This window comes from Ascaphus truei, chromosome 14, assembly GCF_040206685.1.
Source record: "Ascaphus truei isolate aAscTru1 chromosome 14, aAscTru1.hap1, whole genome shotgun sequence".
Lineage (NCBI taxonomy): Eukaryota > Metazoa > Chordata > Amphibia > Anura > Ascaphidae > Ascaphus > Ascaphus truei.
The window spans coordinates 27149770-27167887 of record NC_134496.1 but is presented as its reverse complement, the minus strand read 5'-3'; the positions used below and the strand labels follow the sequence as shown (position 1 = coordinate 27167887).

At 42.4% G+C, this 18118-nt stretch overlaps 1 protein-coding gene across 1 annotated transcript in view; it reads left to right on the top strand.

The window, feature by feature from the left end:
• Positions 1–14296, top strand: part of DAW1 (dynein assembly factor with WD repeats 1) — a 45949-nt gene extending 31653 nt beyond the window's left edge. Inside the window, exons 8-13 of the mRNA XM_075570168.1 lie at positions 5–111; positions 8425–8527; positions 9798–9912; positions 10758–10834; positions 12385–12547; positions 13984–14296. Of these exons, the coding sequence (XP_075426283.1) occupies positions 5–111; positions 8425–8527; positions 9798–9912; positions 10758–10834; positions 12385–12547; positions 13984–14018 (600 nt within the window). The 3' untranslated portion in view covers positions 14019–14296. The remainder of the gene's footprint in view (positions 1–4; positions 112–8424; positions 8528–9797; positions 9913–10757; positions 10835–12384; positions 12548–13983) is intronic.
• Positions 14297–18118: the final 3822 nt, after the last annotated feature.

Genomic DNA, 18118 nt, shown 5'->3' with positions numbered 1-18118 from the left:
GCAGGGGCATTCAGCAGAAATAATATCATTATCGTTTAACACCTGCGGGGACAGGCTGATCACAGGATCTTTCGATCACACAGTGTCCGTGTGGGACATTCTCACTGGCAGGTACTTATTAAGTATGCTCATATTCAGATAAAATACTCGCAGTGTGTACAACACCCGCTACAATGTTTTATACAGTAAAATAGGATCCCTATGAAATCCCTAACCGGAAGAACTTACAGTTCAGTGCTAGCTTTGAACTGAGCAAGAAGGTTTTGGTTAGTCGATTCAGAAATGTCAGTGTTTAATACAGTGATTTGTGGGTTGGATGGTTTGCTCCATACATATATAAAAACAAATTCCCACAGTAGGTGCAAATATTGGAACATAAAAAAGAGAAGAAAAAAATGTAGTCTTCTTTGTCCCTTTTGAATTTTCTCTAACTGCTATCGTCTCTTTTTTTCAATTTTGTCTATCCTCTGTTTTACCATCTTCTCTATCTCTCTGTATTCTTCCATATCTTGAAAAACTTCTAACAAAATTCAAGAGAAGTTAATCTCCTCATCTAGTAAAGATAGATATCGACTTCTGTGTGTTATCATTAACTTCATTAATTCTAAATCGGAATGATCTAAAATTCTATTCCATTCATTTATAAAAGTTGTTTTATCCAAATCAAAAGTCGGCTCTTTAGACCTTAGACCTCCAGGAATTCTTTTACATGCAAAATATTATTCTAACGTGACTACTTCCCACCATACCTACATTTCTTTAATTAATATTTTCTCTAAGTGTTAGAATTTAATATTTAAATCTTCTACTGTGATTTTTTTCTGTTGCATTTGTTTCAGAAAATGTACTCTCAATATTGTGACTTCTATTTGATCGCATAGAAAACGGTTTCCGTTCTGTGTATAATTTTAAACTCTTTCAAGTGCTGCACTTAATATGTGGCAAAATATAAAGAAAATATAAAAAGCGCTCAAAAAAACGAATACCAATAGTGCAATATATAATAGTGCTGTATGTACTGTAAGATTAAAAAAAACAATATCGCAACAGGGAATAGATCTGAACTATCCATACTGTCCCTTTTAATGCTGCAAGAAGGTCCTCAACCACACAAATGATGAAAATAGAACCTTAATATGCAAAAAATACCTAGGCACATAAAAAGGAAAAAAACAAGAAAAAAAATGGAGTAGTACGTTCTGGAATTGTCACACTCTCTCCAATTGTAAGTATTGCACTCACATTTAAATTTCTTTAAACTTAGCGTGTTTCCAATGTCGTACTGTATCATCACAAAATTAACTCACAAATACTGTATAGTGATAAGCAAATAGTATTTTTGGACCTAATGATATATGTTGAAAATGGTCAGATAGGGACAAAAACATTTGTGAAACCGGTAGACTGTAACAATTTCCTACAAGCGGATAGTAGCCATTTTCATAAGTGGCTAGAAAATATTCCGTTACGACAACTGCAACGTATATGAAGAAATTGCACGAAACCTGATGTATTTGAGGAACAGCAAACAATATAGGAAGGTTGGAGCACAACTGAAAACAGGGTGGAAAAAACAATCTGCAAGAGAGTGTGTGTCCCAAAAAAGGTTTAATGGATCAAACCATAAACATACAGTGAGCCCACGGGCCCCCACCAACGCGTTTCGAGCAACGCTCTTTATCAAGGTTGCTCGAAACGCGTTGGTGGGGGCCCGTGGGCTCACTGTATGTTTATGGTTTGATCCATTAAACCTTTTTTGGGACACACACTCTCTTGCAGATTGTTTTTTCCACCCTGTTTTCAGTTGTGCTCCAACCTTCCTATATTGTTTGCTGTGACCATTGGAAGACCGGATGCACCTACCGGAGGAGGTATACCAGGAAGACCACCCAGCCGTGAGTAACATTACTCTTACACCTTACACCTTATTGTTCCACAGCGGTATATCTGACTGGACACTAGCTAGTGGGAGTTGTTACTTACAATAGTGGAACTCCATCCAGGCCATCGTGTCATAGTGGAAATAGGTGTCATATCCCACAGGATTTTGGTTTGGTTTAATGCTCCTGGTACCCCTAGGATCTCTACACATGGAATTATTCTGTTGAAGGACTTTATTGCAGCTTTTGATCTATGTTTCTGAGCACCATACAGCATTTTTTACATTGTATTTGAGGAACAGGCAAAGGGATTAATGACAACATTTAAAGGAAAAAAGAAATAAAATAGAAGTAATAAGTAAAGCTTACGACAAAGTGTCAAAAAGGGAAAAAGCAGAATTGATCAAATATGAAAAAAAAAGTAGGAAGATGTTGATAAGAAAGATAGTCAGATCGTTTCTGTACCATTTGTTACAAGTAGAGATGGGCACATTTTTGGGGGCGAATTTGGAGCGGATCGGCCGGGTCCTTTTGGTCCAATGATTTCAATCAATCTTAATATCAATCTTAAAAAGGGCTTTTCGCGTCTTGCAGATTTTTAATTATTATTACCAATACATTCCGCAACCCGTCGACAGATTTGTAGAATCCAATCCGTGGATTCAGAAATCCGTCGTCGCTGGATTCTTGAGAATCCGCCAACGGATTGCTGAAACCGTGGATTGCATTCTACAAATCCGTCCACTGGTGGTATCCAGTGCCCGTTTTTGATAAATCCGCGTGGATTAAAACCGACCAAATCCGTTTGCGGATTTAACACTGCGAAACGAATTTTGGGTTAAAAATGAGAGAAAATCCGGGAAACAGATTTGGTCGGATTCGCACATCTCTAGTTACAAGGTTCAACAGTTCAGCACCTAAAATAAAGAGGATTATCCAAAAACATTGGAGTATTTTACATAAGGATTCAATTTTGCAGACTATTCCACAAGTGATATTCACAATAGCATCAAATTTAAAACAACAATGAATGCCAATCTGTTTAAAGAAAGAGATACAGTAGCTGTGACAAGGGATACAATCAAAGGGGTTATTAGACGTTTAAGTTGTAAGGCTTGTAAGATGCATCCCAACACATAGAAAATCTTTAGAACGTTTGAATCTAAGATAACAAAGGAAGGTTATCTAGTGAACGATTTTATTGATTGTAATTCAGATCATGTAATATATCTTTTGCCGTGCCCATGTAACAGACAATACATAGGGAGGACCGCATTGAAATTAAAAATACGCGTATCAGAACATAGAAGAAATATAGATAAAGGTTTTGCACAACATAGCGTATCAAAACATTTTAAAGAATGTCATGGAGAAAACCCAAGAGGGCTTCAATTTATGGGAATAGAAAGAGTTAAATCCAGCTGGAGAGAGGGTAACAAAGTGATACAAATCTCAAAGGAGAAAACATACACTATTGGATGTATATGTGGTTTTTGCGAAAGGTCCCAGTGGGACCGAAAAGTTGCGTCCAAAAAATTAACTTTTTTGCATATAGGAGTGCCTGTCCCTTTTTTCCTTTTTCTGTATCTTTTTGGACAGACAAAACACAGAACCCCAGCAAGCTCTTTTTGGGAACCCCTGAGCCCCCACAATATATATATATTATATACAGCTAAACCCCGTTATAACGCGCCTCGTTATACCGCGATTCGGTTATAACGCGGTTTTCCCGTGGCTCCCGTTTTTTTTTAAAAAAAAAAAAAAAAAAAAAAAAAAATTTTTAAAAAAAAAATTTTTTTACATTTTTTTTTTGCACACTGCACACACTCACTGCACACACACTGCTCATTGCTCACACTGCCACACTGCACACACACTGCACACTGCACACACACTGCTCATTGCTCACACTGACACACTGCACACACTCACTGCACACACACTGCTCATTGCTCACTGCCACACTGCACACACACTGCACACTGCACACACACTGCTCATTGCTCACACTGACACACTGCACACACACTGACCACACTCACGCACACTCACACACACTTACGCACACTCACGCACACTTACGCACACTTACAGACACTCACACACACTCACACACACACACACACACACACACACTTACACACACTTAGACACTCACACACACTCACACACACTTACACACACTTACACACACTTAGACACTCACAGACACACACTCACACACACTCACACACACTTACACACTCAGACACTCACACACACTCACACACACTTAGACACTCACAGACACTCACAGACACTCACAGACACTCACACACACTCACACACACTCACACACACTCACACACACTTACACACTCACAGACACTCACAGACACTCACACACACTCACACACACTTACACACACTTACACACACACTCAGACACTTACCCACACTCACACACCCATATACACACACACACTTTCTCTCCCATATATACATACACACACACTCTCTCACTCTACACAGACGGGCCGCGACCAGCACCACCACCCGCTCCCCCCCCTCCTCCCGCGCAGGCAGCGGGAGCACCGGGGACAGCGGTGGGGAGAAGAAACCCCCCGCTACAACCTCCATGCAGGCAGCATGGTTCTGAGGTAAGCGGCGACCTGAGGGGACATCCCCACTCCCATCTCCTGCCCCGCGGCCTGTCCCGAGGTGACAGGGGGAAGCGGGGACAGGAGAGACATCCCCGCTCCCATCTCCTGCCCCGCGGCCTGTCCCGAGGTGACAGGGGGAAGCGGGGACAGGAGGGACATCCCCGCTCCCATCTCCTGCCCCGCGGCCTGTCCCGAGGTGACAGGGGGAAGCGGGGACAGGAGGGACATCCCCGCTCCCATCTCCTGCCCCGCGGCCTGTCCCGAGGTGACAGGGGGAAGCGGGGACAGGAGGGACATCCCCGCTCCCATCTCCTGCCCCGCGGCCTGTCCCGAGGTGACAGGGGGAAGCGGGGACAGGAGGGACATCCCCGCTCCCATCTCCTGCCCCGCGGCCTGTCCCGAGGTGACAGGGGGAAGCGGGGACAGGAGGGACATCCCCGCTCCCATCTCCTGCCCCGCGGCCTGTCCCGAGGTGACAGGGGGAAGCGGGGACAGGAGGGACATCCCCGCTCCCATCTCCTGCCCCGCGGCCTGTTCCGAGGTGACAGGGGGAAGCGGGGACAGGAGAGACATCCCCGCTCCCATCTCCTGCCCCGCGGCCTGTCCCGCGGTGACAGGGGGAAGCGGGGAGCGGAGGGACATGCCCGCTCCCATCTCCTGTCCCGCGGGATGAATATGCGCTAAAGCGCGGCGGCCATTTTTTTTTCTCGCGACCCCGTTAGTAACGCGGTGGTCTCGGGGTGGACCCCGAGACCCGCGTTATAACGGGGTTTAGCTGTATATATATATGTATATGTGTCAAAATGGAGTGCTATTGAGCGTGGCATATGTATACAACAGACGACAGAGAAGCCCAATGCTAAATCCAACATGACAGAAATACACAGTAAAATACTCATATATTCTCTTGAAATAGGGTCATTTAGTTTAACCCTTTGGCCAAAGCGTTGTAAGCTTGCGAGCCACGTCAAGGCAGACACCTGTTCGCAAGTCCTAACACTACCAGATAAAATACTAATATACCTCTATTAGGATTAAAATTCTCATTTACCTCTATTAGGAGGGAGAAAGACCGCAGTGGGTCTATATCCAGCAGAATGAGGAACTTGCAAACTAGGGAGGTGGGGAGGGGCGGGCTTAAAACATGGGAAGGAGGAGCCACTAACCTCCAACAGCTGAGAATGGGTTAACAAAACACAGAACCCCAGCAAGCTCTTTTTGGGAACCCCTGAGCCCCCACAATATATATATATGTATATGTGTCAAAATGGAGTGCTATTGAGTGTGGCATATGTATACACACAGACGACAGAGAAGCCCAATGCTACATCCAACATGACAGAAATACACAGTAAAATACTCATATATTCTCTTGTTGTTGTTCTTGAGAAAGGTCCCAGTGGGACCGAAACGTTGAGTTAAAAAATTCACTTTTTTGCATATATGAGTGCCTGTCCCTTTTTTCCTTTTTCTGTATCAGAGTATAGACATTATATAATAATTTTATATTTGATATGGTTTTATTCTGACAATAGGAATGATGGACGTTTAGATCGTCATTGTGTTTTAATTCTACATCAGGTGCACATTAAACATTTGAACAATAGGGAAGTGTAGATAAGGTGTATAAGCAATAGGGTTATTATAGTGATCAGAACCCCTGAAAAAGCCTTCAGGTGAAACGCGTAGGGTGAAGGAGCGTTTCTCAGAGGAATACCAGACGAGGAAGGAATACTCAAATCTGGGACATTGAGCAACAACATAAGTCACCTGACAACCTGGCAATGTCATCAGGAGGGCAGAGTCAGAGTGAGATGGGAGGAGGTCAGCGTCTTGGGAGTTCCACACGAGTCTTTGCTACTCAGAGCGTGAAATTTTATACATTGATGCAGCGGTGCGCAAACTGTGGGGCGCGACCCCCAGGGGGGGCGCGACACTGCCGACGGGGGGCGCGGGGTTTACAGAGGCCCCGCGCGCTTCCCGAAGGCACTTAAATTAAGTGCCGGGGGAGCTGCAGGGCCTCTGTAAACCTAACTTACCGTGGCTCCGGCGGCTTCCTCCCTGCGTCGCCATGGCAACGCGGCGTCAAAATGACGCTGCGAGGTCATGTGACGTCACGTTGCTATGGCAACGTGACGTCATTACGCCGGAGCGCGGGTAAGTTGGGGTTGGGGGGGGCGCGGGAGTGAGGGGACAGCCGGCAGGGGGGCGCAGGGAAAAAAGTTTGCGCCCCCCTGCATTGATGTAAGTGCATTACTATTTTAATCCAAAAATAAAAAATATGATCTATGCAATGTGCATTTTTATATCTGCCTGAGAGGAGTACAGAGAGTCCGCGAGGAGCGCGAGACCACGATTTCATGTCCTACCAGTTTAAAAGCTAAATGTTCCAGTCTATATCTTTCACATTGGAGACACGCTATGTTTGAAGAAAACACATTGTGAGTGCAATACTTACCATTGGAGAGAGTGTGAGAATTTCAGAACGTGCAACTCCATGTTTTCTTCTTTTCTTTTCCTTTTTTATGTTCCAATTTTTGCGCCTCGTTATTATTTATATATGAATTGTCTATTTTCTATATTTGTTGTGGGGTTGAGGATTTTCTGGTAGCATTAATAGGGACATTATAGATCGTATGCAATCTTGTGGCAATATTATTCCCTGTGGCAATATTATTCTTTATCTCATGTACTTTTTTTTTTGTGCTTTGCAAGTATATATATATATATATATATATATATATATATATATATATATATATATATATATATATATAATACTGAGTTAAGTTATGGTGAGTAAAAAAAGTGACAAAAACCCTCCACAGGAAAGCAAATATGCAAATACAACTGTATGCTCATCTGCATGTCTTAGGCAGGTCTGCAACCCCGCCTTTCCCCATCATCACCCAGCATACAGCACTTCCACTGCAGCAAGGGATTCTGGGAAATGACATGCAAATGAGCACACAGTGTCACTTTTTGCCTCAAAAACCATTTTTAACATTTTTTTACTCACCATAACTTAACTCAGTATTATGTTATAGCCTATCCCATAGCCTCTCATGCATACCCAGTTAAAATCAACCCCACACTGATGAGACCCATCAAGGTCGAAACAGCTGTCTGTGGGTGGTTTTCTGGGTATGCACCTTAACCCTGGCTGTGCTCAAAGCTGTGACCATGCAGCAAGCTTAAGCCTATAGGGAACCATGTTAAAAATGGTTTTTGAGGCAAAAAGTGACACTGTGTGCTCATTTGCATGTCATTTCCCAGAATCCCTTGCTGCAGTGGAAGTGCTGTATGCTGGGTGATGATGGGGAAAGGCGGGGTTGCAGACCTGCCTAAGACATGCAGATGAGCATACAGTTGTATTTGTATATATATATATATAGATATAGATATAGAGATATATCTATATCTCTATATATCTCTCTATATATCTCTCTCTCTCTCTCTCTATATATATATATATATATATATATATATATATATATATATATATATATATATATATATATATATATATATATATATATATGCCTTTGTTGAACCACTGTTGGATGAAGGCCTACCCAATGATCTTCCAGGTACTGCAGTTGCAAGCATCTATTCTCCACGTTCCTCCAACACATTTTCTGGATTCATCTTCCCATGTTACTTTTGGTCGTCATCTTGGTCTTTTCTTTTCTCTTGGAATCCTGTAGAGTACCATCTTTATTTTAATCAGAAATTTTGTTGGAAGAGAGGCTTGCAACGGCAGTACCTTGAAGATCATTTGGGGAAACGTTCATCCAGCAGGGGGTAGCCAAATGCTGAAGATGAGATAATATATATACATATACACATATTTACATACACACACACACACACACAGTTACATGTTTGTTTCTTACCCACAGGAGGGTTCACACCTTAATAGGTCACCGCGGAGAGATAAGCAGCGCGCAGTTCAACTGGGACTGCTCCCTGATTGCCACTGGTTCAATGGACAAAACCTGCATGGTAAGGATGTATAGTGTATATCTGCTGTGTTAGTTTGCTTGCACTGTCAGGGTTAAATCCTTTCAATGAGCCTTGGGATAATAGAGAGAAAGATGTGTTAGACGACTTACAGTATAAACCTTTACATAATGAAAATAAAATAAATCATATATAAAACATGTGTACATCTGCAATGCCCAAAGAGCTGCTCCACTCTGCACAGGACCAGCGTGCTCAGGGTTAACATTTGCTTGTACTTTGTGGAACGTCAACCCCACCCACTGGAATGTTAATGTGCCAGCTGCATTGAATGTCAACCACTCCAGTGTGCATCTGCTTTGCCCCAAAGGCAGACAGCCTTTGGGGCAGCCAATGGGGGTGAGCCATTTGCTGATGTTTGTTGATGTTAAAGCTGCACTATTTCAGTCTGAAATTCACAAGCCCTTTATCCCCTGTACCCAATTTTCCAACTCTATCTGTCCATGAAATGTATGTGAATTGACTGTATAACCCTGTTCTTTTAATGTAACCATGCATTTGTATGTAATTGTTTCATACGCCCATAATACAAATTATCTTTAACTGTGCATGCAATGTCTTGTATATAATGTATACCCTGCTCATTATGTAACTGTATTTGTAAACATGTATTATTTGTCTTAACTCTGTGCCCAGGACATACTTGAAAATGAGTGGTAACTCTCAATGTATTACTTCCTGGTAAAACATTTTTTTTATAAATAAATAAGGTTGAAATGCAGTTTAAATTGTTTTTTAACATGTAATATTTGCAGCCAAGTATTTGGCTGGAGAAGAGACATTTATGTTGGTATTGTTTCATTGTGTAATTTCGCAGTTCTGTATACAGAGGTTTATTTGTACCTCTTTCTTGATAAAGTAGGTTAAACATAAATAAAATCTATTACCTTGACAATAGTAAACATTTATCAAAGTTTTTGCAAAATCAGAAGATGTTGAAAACACATAAATACTGAACTTTTTCATAAAATACATTCATTTTAGTAATTAAAAGTCAAAACATATTTTACTACAAGTAATGTAGACTGGATTTCCACCACACACATTAAACTAAAGTTGAATAAACATTATACTGAAGGTATTTAGCAAGAAAGTTGGTAAGCGCAACATTTCGGAGGACAATACCCCTTTGTTGGGTGTAAAGTGTGACTGGTCACAATTTACACCTGATCAGGAACTCTTACCTCCGTCTGATGGAGATGTAGCCCTGACAGGACTCTCCCGAAAAAAATAGATTTCTGTTTCCTTACAGCTGTGGGATACTCTAAACGGGAAGTGTGTGGCCACCCTCACTGGGCATGAAGATGAGGTTTTGGACGTGGGCTTTGATACCACTGGCCAGCTGATCGCAACCGCCTCAGCTGATGGTAAAATGGTTAAATCATTATTCTGTTGATTTTCTTAAAAAACATTGGTGCTGATTTGCTGATGCTAGATTTTTCTATTGAAGTTACAAAGTAAAAGATAATTACTAGGTATGTTGAGATATACATCTATTATGCAGACTAAAAACGTTCCCTTTCCTAATTTAATTTTTTCCCCTTTAATTTTTTAGCTAGTTAGTTCAGAGTTATAATTGTAATCCAATAATAATCAATCACATCCAATCTGCCCCCTCTCTAACTATCTTCAGAAGCCATCTCAAAACTCATCTCTTCTTCATTATTACATTCCATGACCCCCCGGTAACCTCCTTCTATCCCATCCCCATCCTCACCCTATCCAACACCTATGATCTGCCCTACCCTCACAGCTTCCTAAACCTTCAAGTCCCTCCAAAACCCTAGAGAGGCACCCACTTCATCGATCCAATCGCCTCCACTGTCCTCACTGTCAGAGCCATCACCATGCCACTACAAGACTAAATCCAGAGATTTGACCCCCTCACCTCTGCCCACCAACCAAGCCAGCTCTCAATGCATCCAGCCCATAACCTGACCATAATGTTCCCACTCCTACCCACCAGAAAGACATACTGTATTAACAATTACTCTGTGCCCATCACATAAAGTGTTCCATATATAACCCCACTATTGTTTTACTCACTAATGTACAGCACCCTGTATCCTTATTTAAATGTTATAAATAAATAAATGCAGAACTCTCATGTTGGTCCACTAAAAGGTATCACAACCTGCAAAAAAATCTACACCGCCACTAGAGGTTTGTACTGAAAGGCAGAGCTAACACACGACTCTTGTGTTTGCAACAGGAACAGCGAGAGTGTACAGCGCCGCCACCAAGAAATGTGTTGCAAAGTTAGAAGGACATGAAGGGGAGATTTCTAAGGTTAGTCTGCCGTACACCCTCTCACAATGACACTGTATTATACACGCCATGGAGCCGCTTCCCTGCGCTGGCGAAGAGATCAGCTCTAGTTACGTGAATGGGGCAGAAACCTTATCCAGCACAGGGAAGATTCTAACAATATTTTGAAGGCCTCTTCAAAATTCGTTACTCTGCAAACATCTTTATTAACACATTCCCAGCAACCTTATTTACAATAATTAAAAAATCAGACACAGTAACACTACTCTTATTAACCTTTTCGATGCCAGGCTTGGCAAGGCGTTGCGGATCCCCCTCTGGAAGGGAAAGGGTTAATGACGATTATTCGTGGCTTGAAATATGAAGCTGTGGTTGGCACTTCGTAACCAAGTGTTACTTCGCAACACTCTAACACCCTGTTTGTCGGAGTTAATAAAGGGGCAATATATGGGAAAAGTACAATAACATATCAGGGGAAGAAAAAAAAGAAGTTACGATTGTTTTGTATATTAACGCTTCTTAATCATTAGCAAAAAACGAGAACGATACCCGCTCAATGTAGAGTAGGTAGGTGCACTAGGGAAGAGCATAAGCTAAACAAAGGTGTGGCGTCCTGTCAGCAAGAACGCCCCAAAGGAGGGGAGACAGCAGGAAAGTCCCAATAACATGCCCTCAAAGCACTCGCTAGAGGTTTAATGATAGAAGGATAACCAGAGTGGATGATCGTGGCTGAACAACAGTACAGATAATTACCAGTAATGGTGACACACACAATGTATGCCCAGCAGGTAAATGGGCCTGTGAGAATACCAAGGAGAAGCCGTAGGGGGATGCAGCCAATTGTATGTCCCCAAGAAACAGATAATGTAAAGTGAAAATAATTAAAAACAATTTCATGGTAATATATATAAAAGGTAAGGGACGATAAAAGGAATTAAACTGGTACTAACTGTATAGGAACCAACCAGATATAAGCAGCATCAATGGCTCTTAAGTCAAAATAGCTCGTAGAAGACTGACAAGCTGGTGTACCAAAGCGTAGAGGATGGGATCGGATGGTTAAATAACTAGCCCCCTACACACATGGAACAAAGGGAGAGGGAGGGGAGGAGGAGTAGGGAGACTATTGTTAACAAAACTGTGTGACCGATCACAGGCAGTACAGTGTCCTGAGCTCTTGGGGGGAACACGCTTAATAAGGCCCCAAACTGCACCTCAGTGTCTGCAGATAGCATGGGTGGTATAGCTGTCACTCACTGCAGGAACTTCCACAGTCTCACCCCACAATGCCTTTCTGCTGTAGATACAAAGCATTGTGGGGAGTGACTTTATAAGCTTCTGCTGTAATTGACAGCGATACTCCCATGCTATGGTGCAGTTTGGCGCAGTCCCCAAACAGACTTAGGATCCCACTATACTGCCTAAGATTCGCTGAAACAGATTTTTTTTTGGCCAACCCCTTGGTGACACATCATGAACCCCCTGCTGGGAGTCAGTGCCCTGGAGCACACCTTGGACATCCTTATGTGTTCCCAATTCCTCAGAACATGTGTTCTCCTCTCCTTTTGCAGATCTGCTTCAACGCCCATGGCAACCGCATTTTAACATGTAGCGCTGATAAAACATCGCGTCTGTGGGACCCACACACGGGACAGTGTCTGCAAGTTCTTGAGGGGCACACGGACGAGATATTTTCGTGTGCATTCAACTATGAGGGGAACACCATCATTACAGGTACCCTCAGCTTCAGACAGGGTAAACCCCTCACAATGTGTTGTAGACCTCTCTGGCAGCGGAGGTGTTACATGTGTTGGCGACGACTTCCGTGCATGTTGATAAATAGAACTCAATGCACAGCAAGCTATTTTCATACTGTATCTTGTATAGAAATCTTTATAAGTGCAGCATCCTTGAGTATATCTGTGTGTATACCGATTGCTTGACCCATCACAGCCATCAGCACCTTGATAGAACAAAAGCAGCAGTAGGGAGAAATACAGAAATGGACAGTGTGTGTTTTGCTGGGAATGAACCAATCACAGAGCAGCAGCAGATAGACTGCAACTCCCAGAAGCTTCTGCTGCTGTAATAGGAGCACGTGACATGCTCTGACCAATGGCTGAGGGAGAGGAAGGAAAAGGTCACGGGAGCAAGTAAGTCAAGAGAGAGATGATACTTAACTCTAGAGAAGGGGGCAGCATCTAATCTTAACCGCAGGTGTGGGGATTCCCACAAGGACCACTACCAGAAAGCCTTGCGTGCTACTCCTGCTGAAAGGGACAGGAAAGCCTTGCGTGCTACCCCTGCTGAAAGGGACAGGAAAGCCTTGCTGAAAGGGACAGGAAAGCCTTGTGTGCTGCCCCTGCTGAAAGGGACAGGAAAGCCTTGCGTGCTACCCCTGCTGAAAGGGACAGGTCCATCGGCTGTACAGAACCGCAAGTTGACTGCTCCCCACGGGACTAGACTGCCTATGAGGACCCCAGCATATAAACAGCTGGCCCCCTTCCAATTGCCACAACACAGGCCTGCAACGTTTGCTCATCACACATTGGTGCTACCGGTAACTGGGGCCTCAGGTATATCTCAGGGACACTACTGGGACAATTGTGCAAGCGCTGGGAAGTTGGAAGTGTTGTTGTATAAATTGTGTGTTTGTAATCTGTGTTGAGGTTAGAGGGCAATGGCCTCTCACCCTGTTTATACCAGGGGTACGGCCTGGCTCTCCTTTTTCCAGTTTCATACAGTATATAAAAGAAAGGTTAACCCCAACGTCTGTGCCTGGCGAGTTGCCTGATTTTACTGCACTGTTACAGCGGGATAGTTTGGGGGAGGCGGACTCAGGCCCCCACCCTCGAGACATATACAAATACAAAACACACACACACACACACACACACACACACACACACACACACACACACACACACACTTCATATAGAGGGAATAAAAGAGGGGTTACTTACATATGTATAGCGCCAGCCATATACATAGCGCTTCACAGCAGTAATACACGTGACATAATTGTATGAGACCTAATCAGAATAAGCACTTCAAACACAAAAGTCAACATTAGGAATAGGAGTCCCTGTCCCGAAGAGCTTCCAATCATAGTGTAAAATCCTGAAGGTGACAAGGTCACTCACCCTATGTTTATTTCTTCTGTTTCACAGGGAGCAAGGATAACACTTGCCGGATATGGCGTTAACATGACAGACACCGATTGTTAGAAGCTCCCACAACTTAAGCGAGTGGAGCAGCCAAACACGAAGGGACTTTGAGACACGCCAGCCTGCCCCCTAGCCAAACTTTTAGCTGAGCGGGAGCGTTAAGGAACAGAATTACTAGACTTGACTTGTTCAGTTTTCAGTACAAATCGCATTATAACTCTGTTAACGTTAATTAACATTTCTGATTGTAAAGCGACCACGAGGGTTACTTAGCTGTTTTTTTTTTAGGTGTAATAAACTTTTTGCAATAAAAGCATTACGGATTCTGTGTTCTAATAATTTTGAACCCGTTACGATTTTGAACATGTTGCGGAGAACAGTTTGTTAACAGATTTCAAATGCTGCAAAACAGAAAATGAAGAGGAAAGAAAGACCGTGATCTCGATAAACCGTAACACTGGGTTCTTGACTAATGATGTCATGTTGAAGTGCACACATACATCAGTAATTTGATTTCATATATTCTAGCATGTAACATATCAGTCATTTAATTTCCTGTATCCCTGCCATGTAACATATCAGCCATTTCATTTCATGTATCCCTGCCATGTAACATATCAGCCATTTAATTTCATGTATCCCTGCCATGTAACATATCAGCCATTTAATTTCCTGTATCCCTGCCATGTAACATATCAGCCATTTAATTTCATGTATCCCTGCCATGTAACATATCAGTCCTTTAATTTCATGTATCCCTGCCATGTAACATATCAGTCCTTTAATTTCATGTATCCCTGCCATGTAACATCAGTCATTTAATTTCATGTATCCCTGCCATGTAACATATCAGTCCTTTAATTTCATGTATCCCTGCCATGTAACATCAGTCATTTAATTTCATGTATCCCTGCCATGTAACATATCAGTCATTTAATTTCATGTATCCCTGCCATGTAACATATCAGTCCTTTAATTTCATGTATCCCTGCCATGTAACATATCAGCCATTTAATTTCATGTATCCCTGCCATGTAACATATCAGCCATTTAATTTCCTGTATCCCTGCCATGTAACATATCAGCCATTTAATTTCCTGTATCCCTGCCATGTAACATATCAGCCATTTAATTTCCTGTATCCCTGCCATGTAACATATCAGCCATTTAATTTCCTGTATCCCTGCCATGTAACATATCAGCCATTTAATTTCATGTATCCCTGCCATGTAACATATCAGCCATTTAATTTCATGTATCCCTGCCATGTAACATATCAGTCCTTTAATTTCCTGTATCCCTGCCATGTAACATATCAGCCATTTAATTTCATGTATCCCTGCCATGTAACATATCAGTCCTTTAATTTCCTGTATCCCTGCCATGTAACATATCTGCCATTTAATTTCATGTATCCCTGCCATGTAACATATCAGTCATTTAATTTCATGTATCCCTGCCATGTAACACATCAGTCATTTAATTTCATGTATCCCTGCCATGTAACATATCAGCCATTTAATTTCCTGTATCCCTGCCATGTAACATATCAGCCATTTAATTTCATGTATCCCTGCCATGTAACATATCAGCCATTTTATTTAAAGGAGCATTTTAAGTTGAATGCGCTCTTTTTTTCAGCATGAGCCGAGAGGGCTGACCCACGTTAATTTCTAACCCCCGGTGAGCCTCTGGTTACCGAGACACTTAACAGTGACGGTGCTGCACTTCATGGAGATTTAAAATCCCCACGTCATGCGGGTCCAGACGAATGTTGTTGTGGCTTCCTATTGGCCTGAGTGATGTGAGAGATTCAAACCTCCATTTTGTTTCCCATGGAGGGGAGGACCCCGCGGAAAATTCTATGGTAAGGAGCTCCAGGGGGTTCCCGGAGCTGAAATTAATACGGTTCAGCTGCAAAGACCCCCCCCCCTCCCACCCCCCTCCATCAATTCCTATATATATTTTTTTTTAAAGAGGGGGGGGATTTTTGTAGGGGGAACTGATTCTTTAATGTCTCCTGTGTTGTTTCAGTGACAAAATACAGTATAATGAAACTTTAGAGTTCTAGAGCAGGTTCTGCAGCAGTGTTCCCATTAACCATTTATCTGTTAGAGGGGCCGGCAATGTAAATAAAGGAGTATGCTGCACACCACAATGAAGAAAACACATACAGTCTACCGGTGCTGCTGGTTCAAGGAGTACCTGTCAGAGTAATTCCAGGGCAATACCCAGGAAAAGAAGGATCCAACGCTCTACGGATTTGATTATAATGTTAATTTATTTGTGCCACACAACGTTTCGACCTAAATAGGTCTTTCTCAAGGGACCGGCAGCACATTGGTTCAATACAATCAGAATTTGCCCGTTTCAATGTTGAGCTTCGGTAACGCGCTTTACTCGTTAACTGATGGAGTCTCTTCAAGCTAACTATTCTGTAACCAGGGCCACGTGTAGGATGTGGATGAGGCCAGATAGCTTAACTCGTCCTCCTTTGAAAGCACACCAAGTCCTGTTATATTTTCTTAACTTTATTGGGAAAGCATCAGACATATAAAGGTTCTTGTAGATGGTATGGTGTGGTGAGAGAGTGCTTCTCTAAGGTGAAGGTGCTATGTAGTTAGAGGAAGGTAAAAACGGAATGGCCTTGCCAGAGGGTAGAAGCATAAGAGGTACTCACTCAGCCTGCTTAGGATGGAAAAGGAAGTGAGTAATATTTGTCACACAGGAATAGTGACAGGGCTATGCTACCTGTGAATATAGACAGGGGAGTATGGAAAAGTTCACTTAGCCAGGGGGATTAAAGAGGTTGGTAAGGCAACCAGCTACTGGCAGTGTAAAGAAAGGAATGTGTAACAATAATGTATCGATTACACAGGCACTGTGTGTTGTCAGAGCAGGGAAAACATGCAACTAAAATAAGGGGCTAGCAGGCAAAGCATATAGACGGGGGGGAGGAGGAGGAAAGAAAAAGAAATGAACAATCCTGTTCCAGGACACTAACAGACCTACAGAATGAGTAAACTTAATCGGTGAAGACCAGACGATTGGAACATTTAGGCCCCCACCCCCTGCTTTGAGGCTATTTCCCCCTTTCATAAGAAGGACAAACAACATTTATGAAACAACGAAGAGGTGGAGGTGGTTTCAACTCGATACACAGTGTTTTTCTCACGTTTCCTACAAACGCATTTTGCTCTCACATTTATTAAAACCAGATAAAGCAAGCAAATAAAATGAGTTGTTTTGGTTGGGAAATTTTTATTATATGGCTCTGCATGTTATTTCGCTCCACCCTTGTCGATCCACTGCTGGATGAAGGCCTCCCCAATGAGGGAGGGAGGGTGTGTGATCTGAGGGGGGAGTGGGGTAGGATGTGTATTCTTTGGAAGTATAATATTTTCATATTAACCTATGCATAACTATAACCAAGCTTTTGCCTTTTCTATAAGCTATAAGAAAAGCCATGCTTTGCATTACAGTATATTATGGGTAGCAGGAAAATAGTGTATATGTGAAGTTTTTTTCTTTGAACTTCCCCTCACCTTGCTGGATGTGTCCTTTTCTTATATTAGGTGGGCCTCTTGAGTTCTCATCAGTTCAAGCTGCAGTTTAAAAAAATATATATATATATATATATATATATATATATATATATATATATATATATATTTCCCCCATTCAATATGTGCATCAATACAATCTGCACACTGACCAGTGATTAGCTAAGCTGCAGATCGATCCGTTCTCCTGTAATCAATCGCTTGCTCCAGGTTATTTAATTCAGTTCTTGCACAGCATTCTGGGCAATGTAGTCCTTGAATATGATTTACTGGGCAGTTACTAGATACAACAAAAGACAGGGGTGCCCAATGCTACATCCAATTGACAAAACATATAAAGTAATAAGTATAAAGTTTAAATACTTCAATAATAATAATAATATTTACTTGGTTATTTAGTTAAACCCTTTGGCCAAAGCGTCATAAGCCTGCATACCACGTCAAGGTATAACCAAAAAATAGATACAAATGGTGCACTGCTAGAGAGAGGGCGGGTCTCAAGAGCCAGAGCCTATCAGAAGGGGAAGAGGGCTGTCACTTTGGAAATGCTTCCTACATTAGAAACATTAAAAATG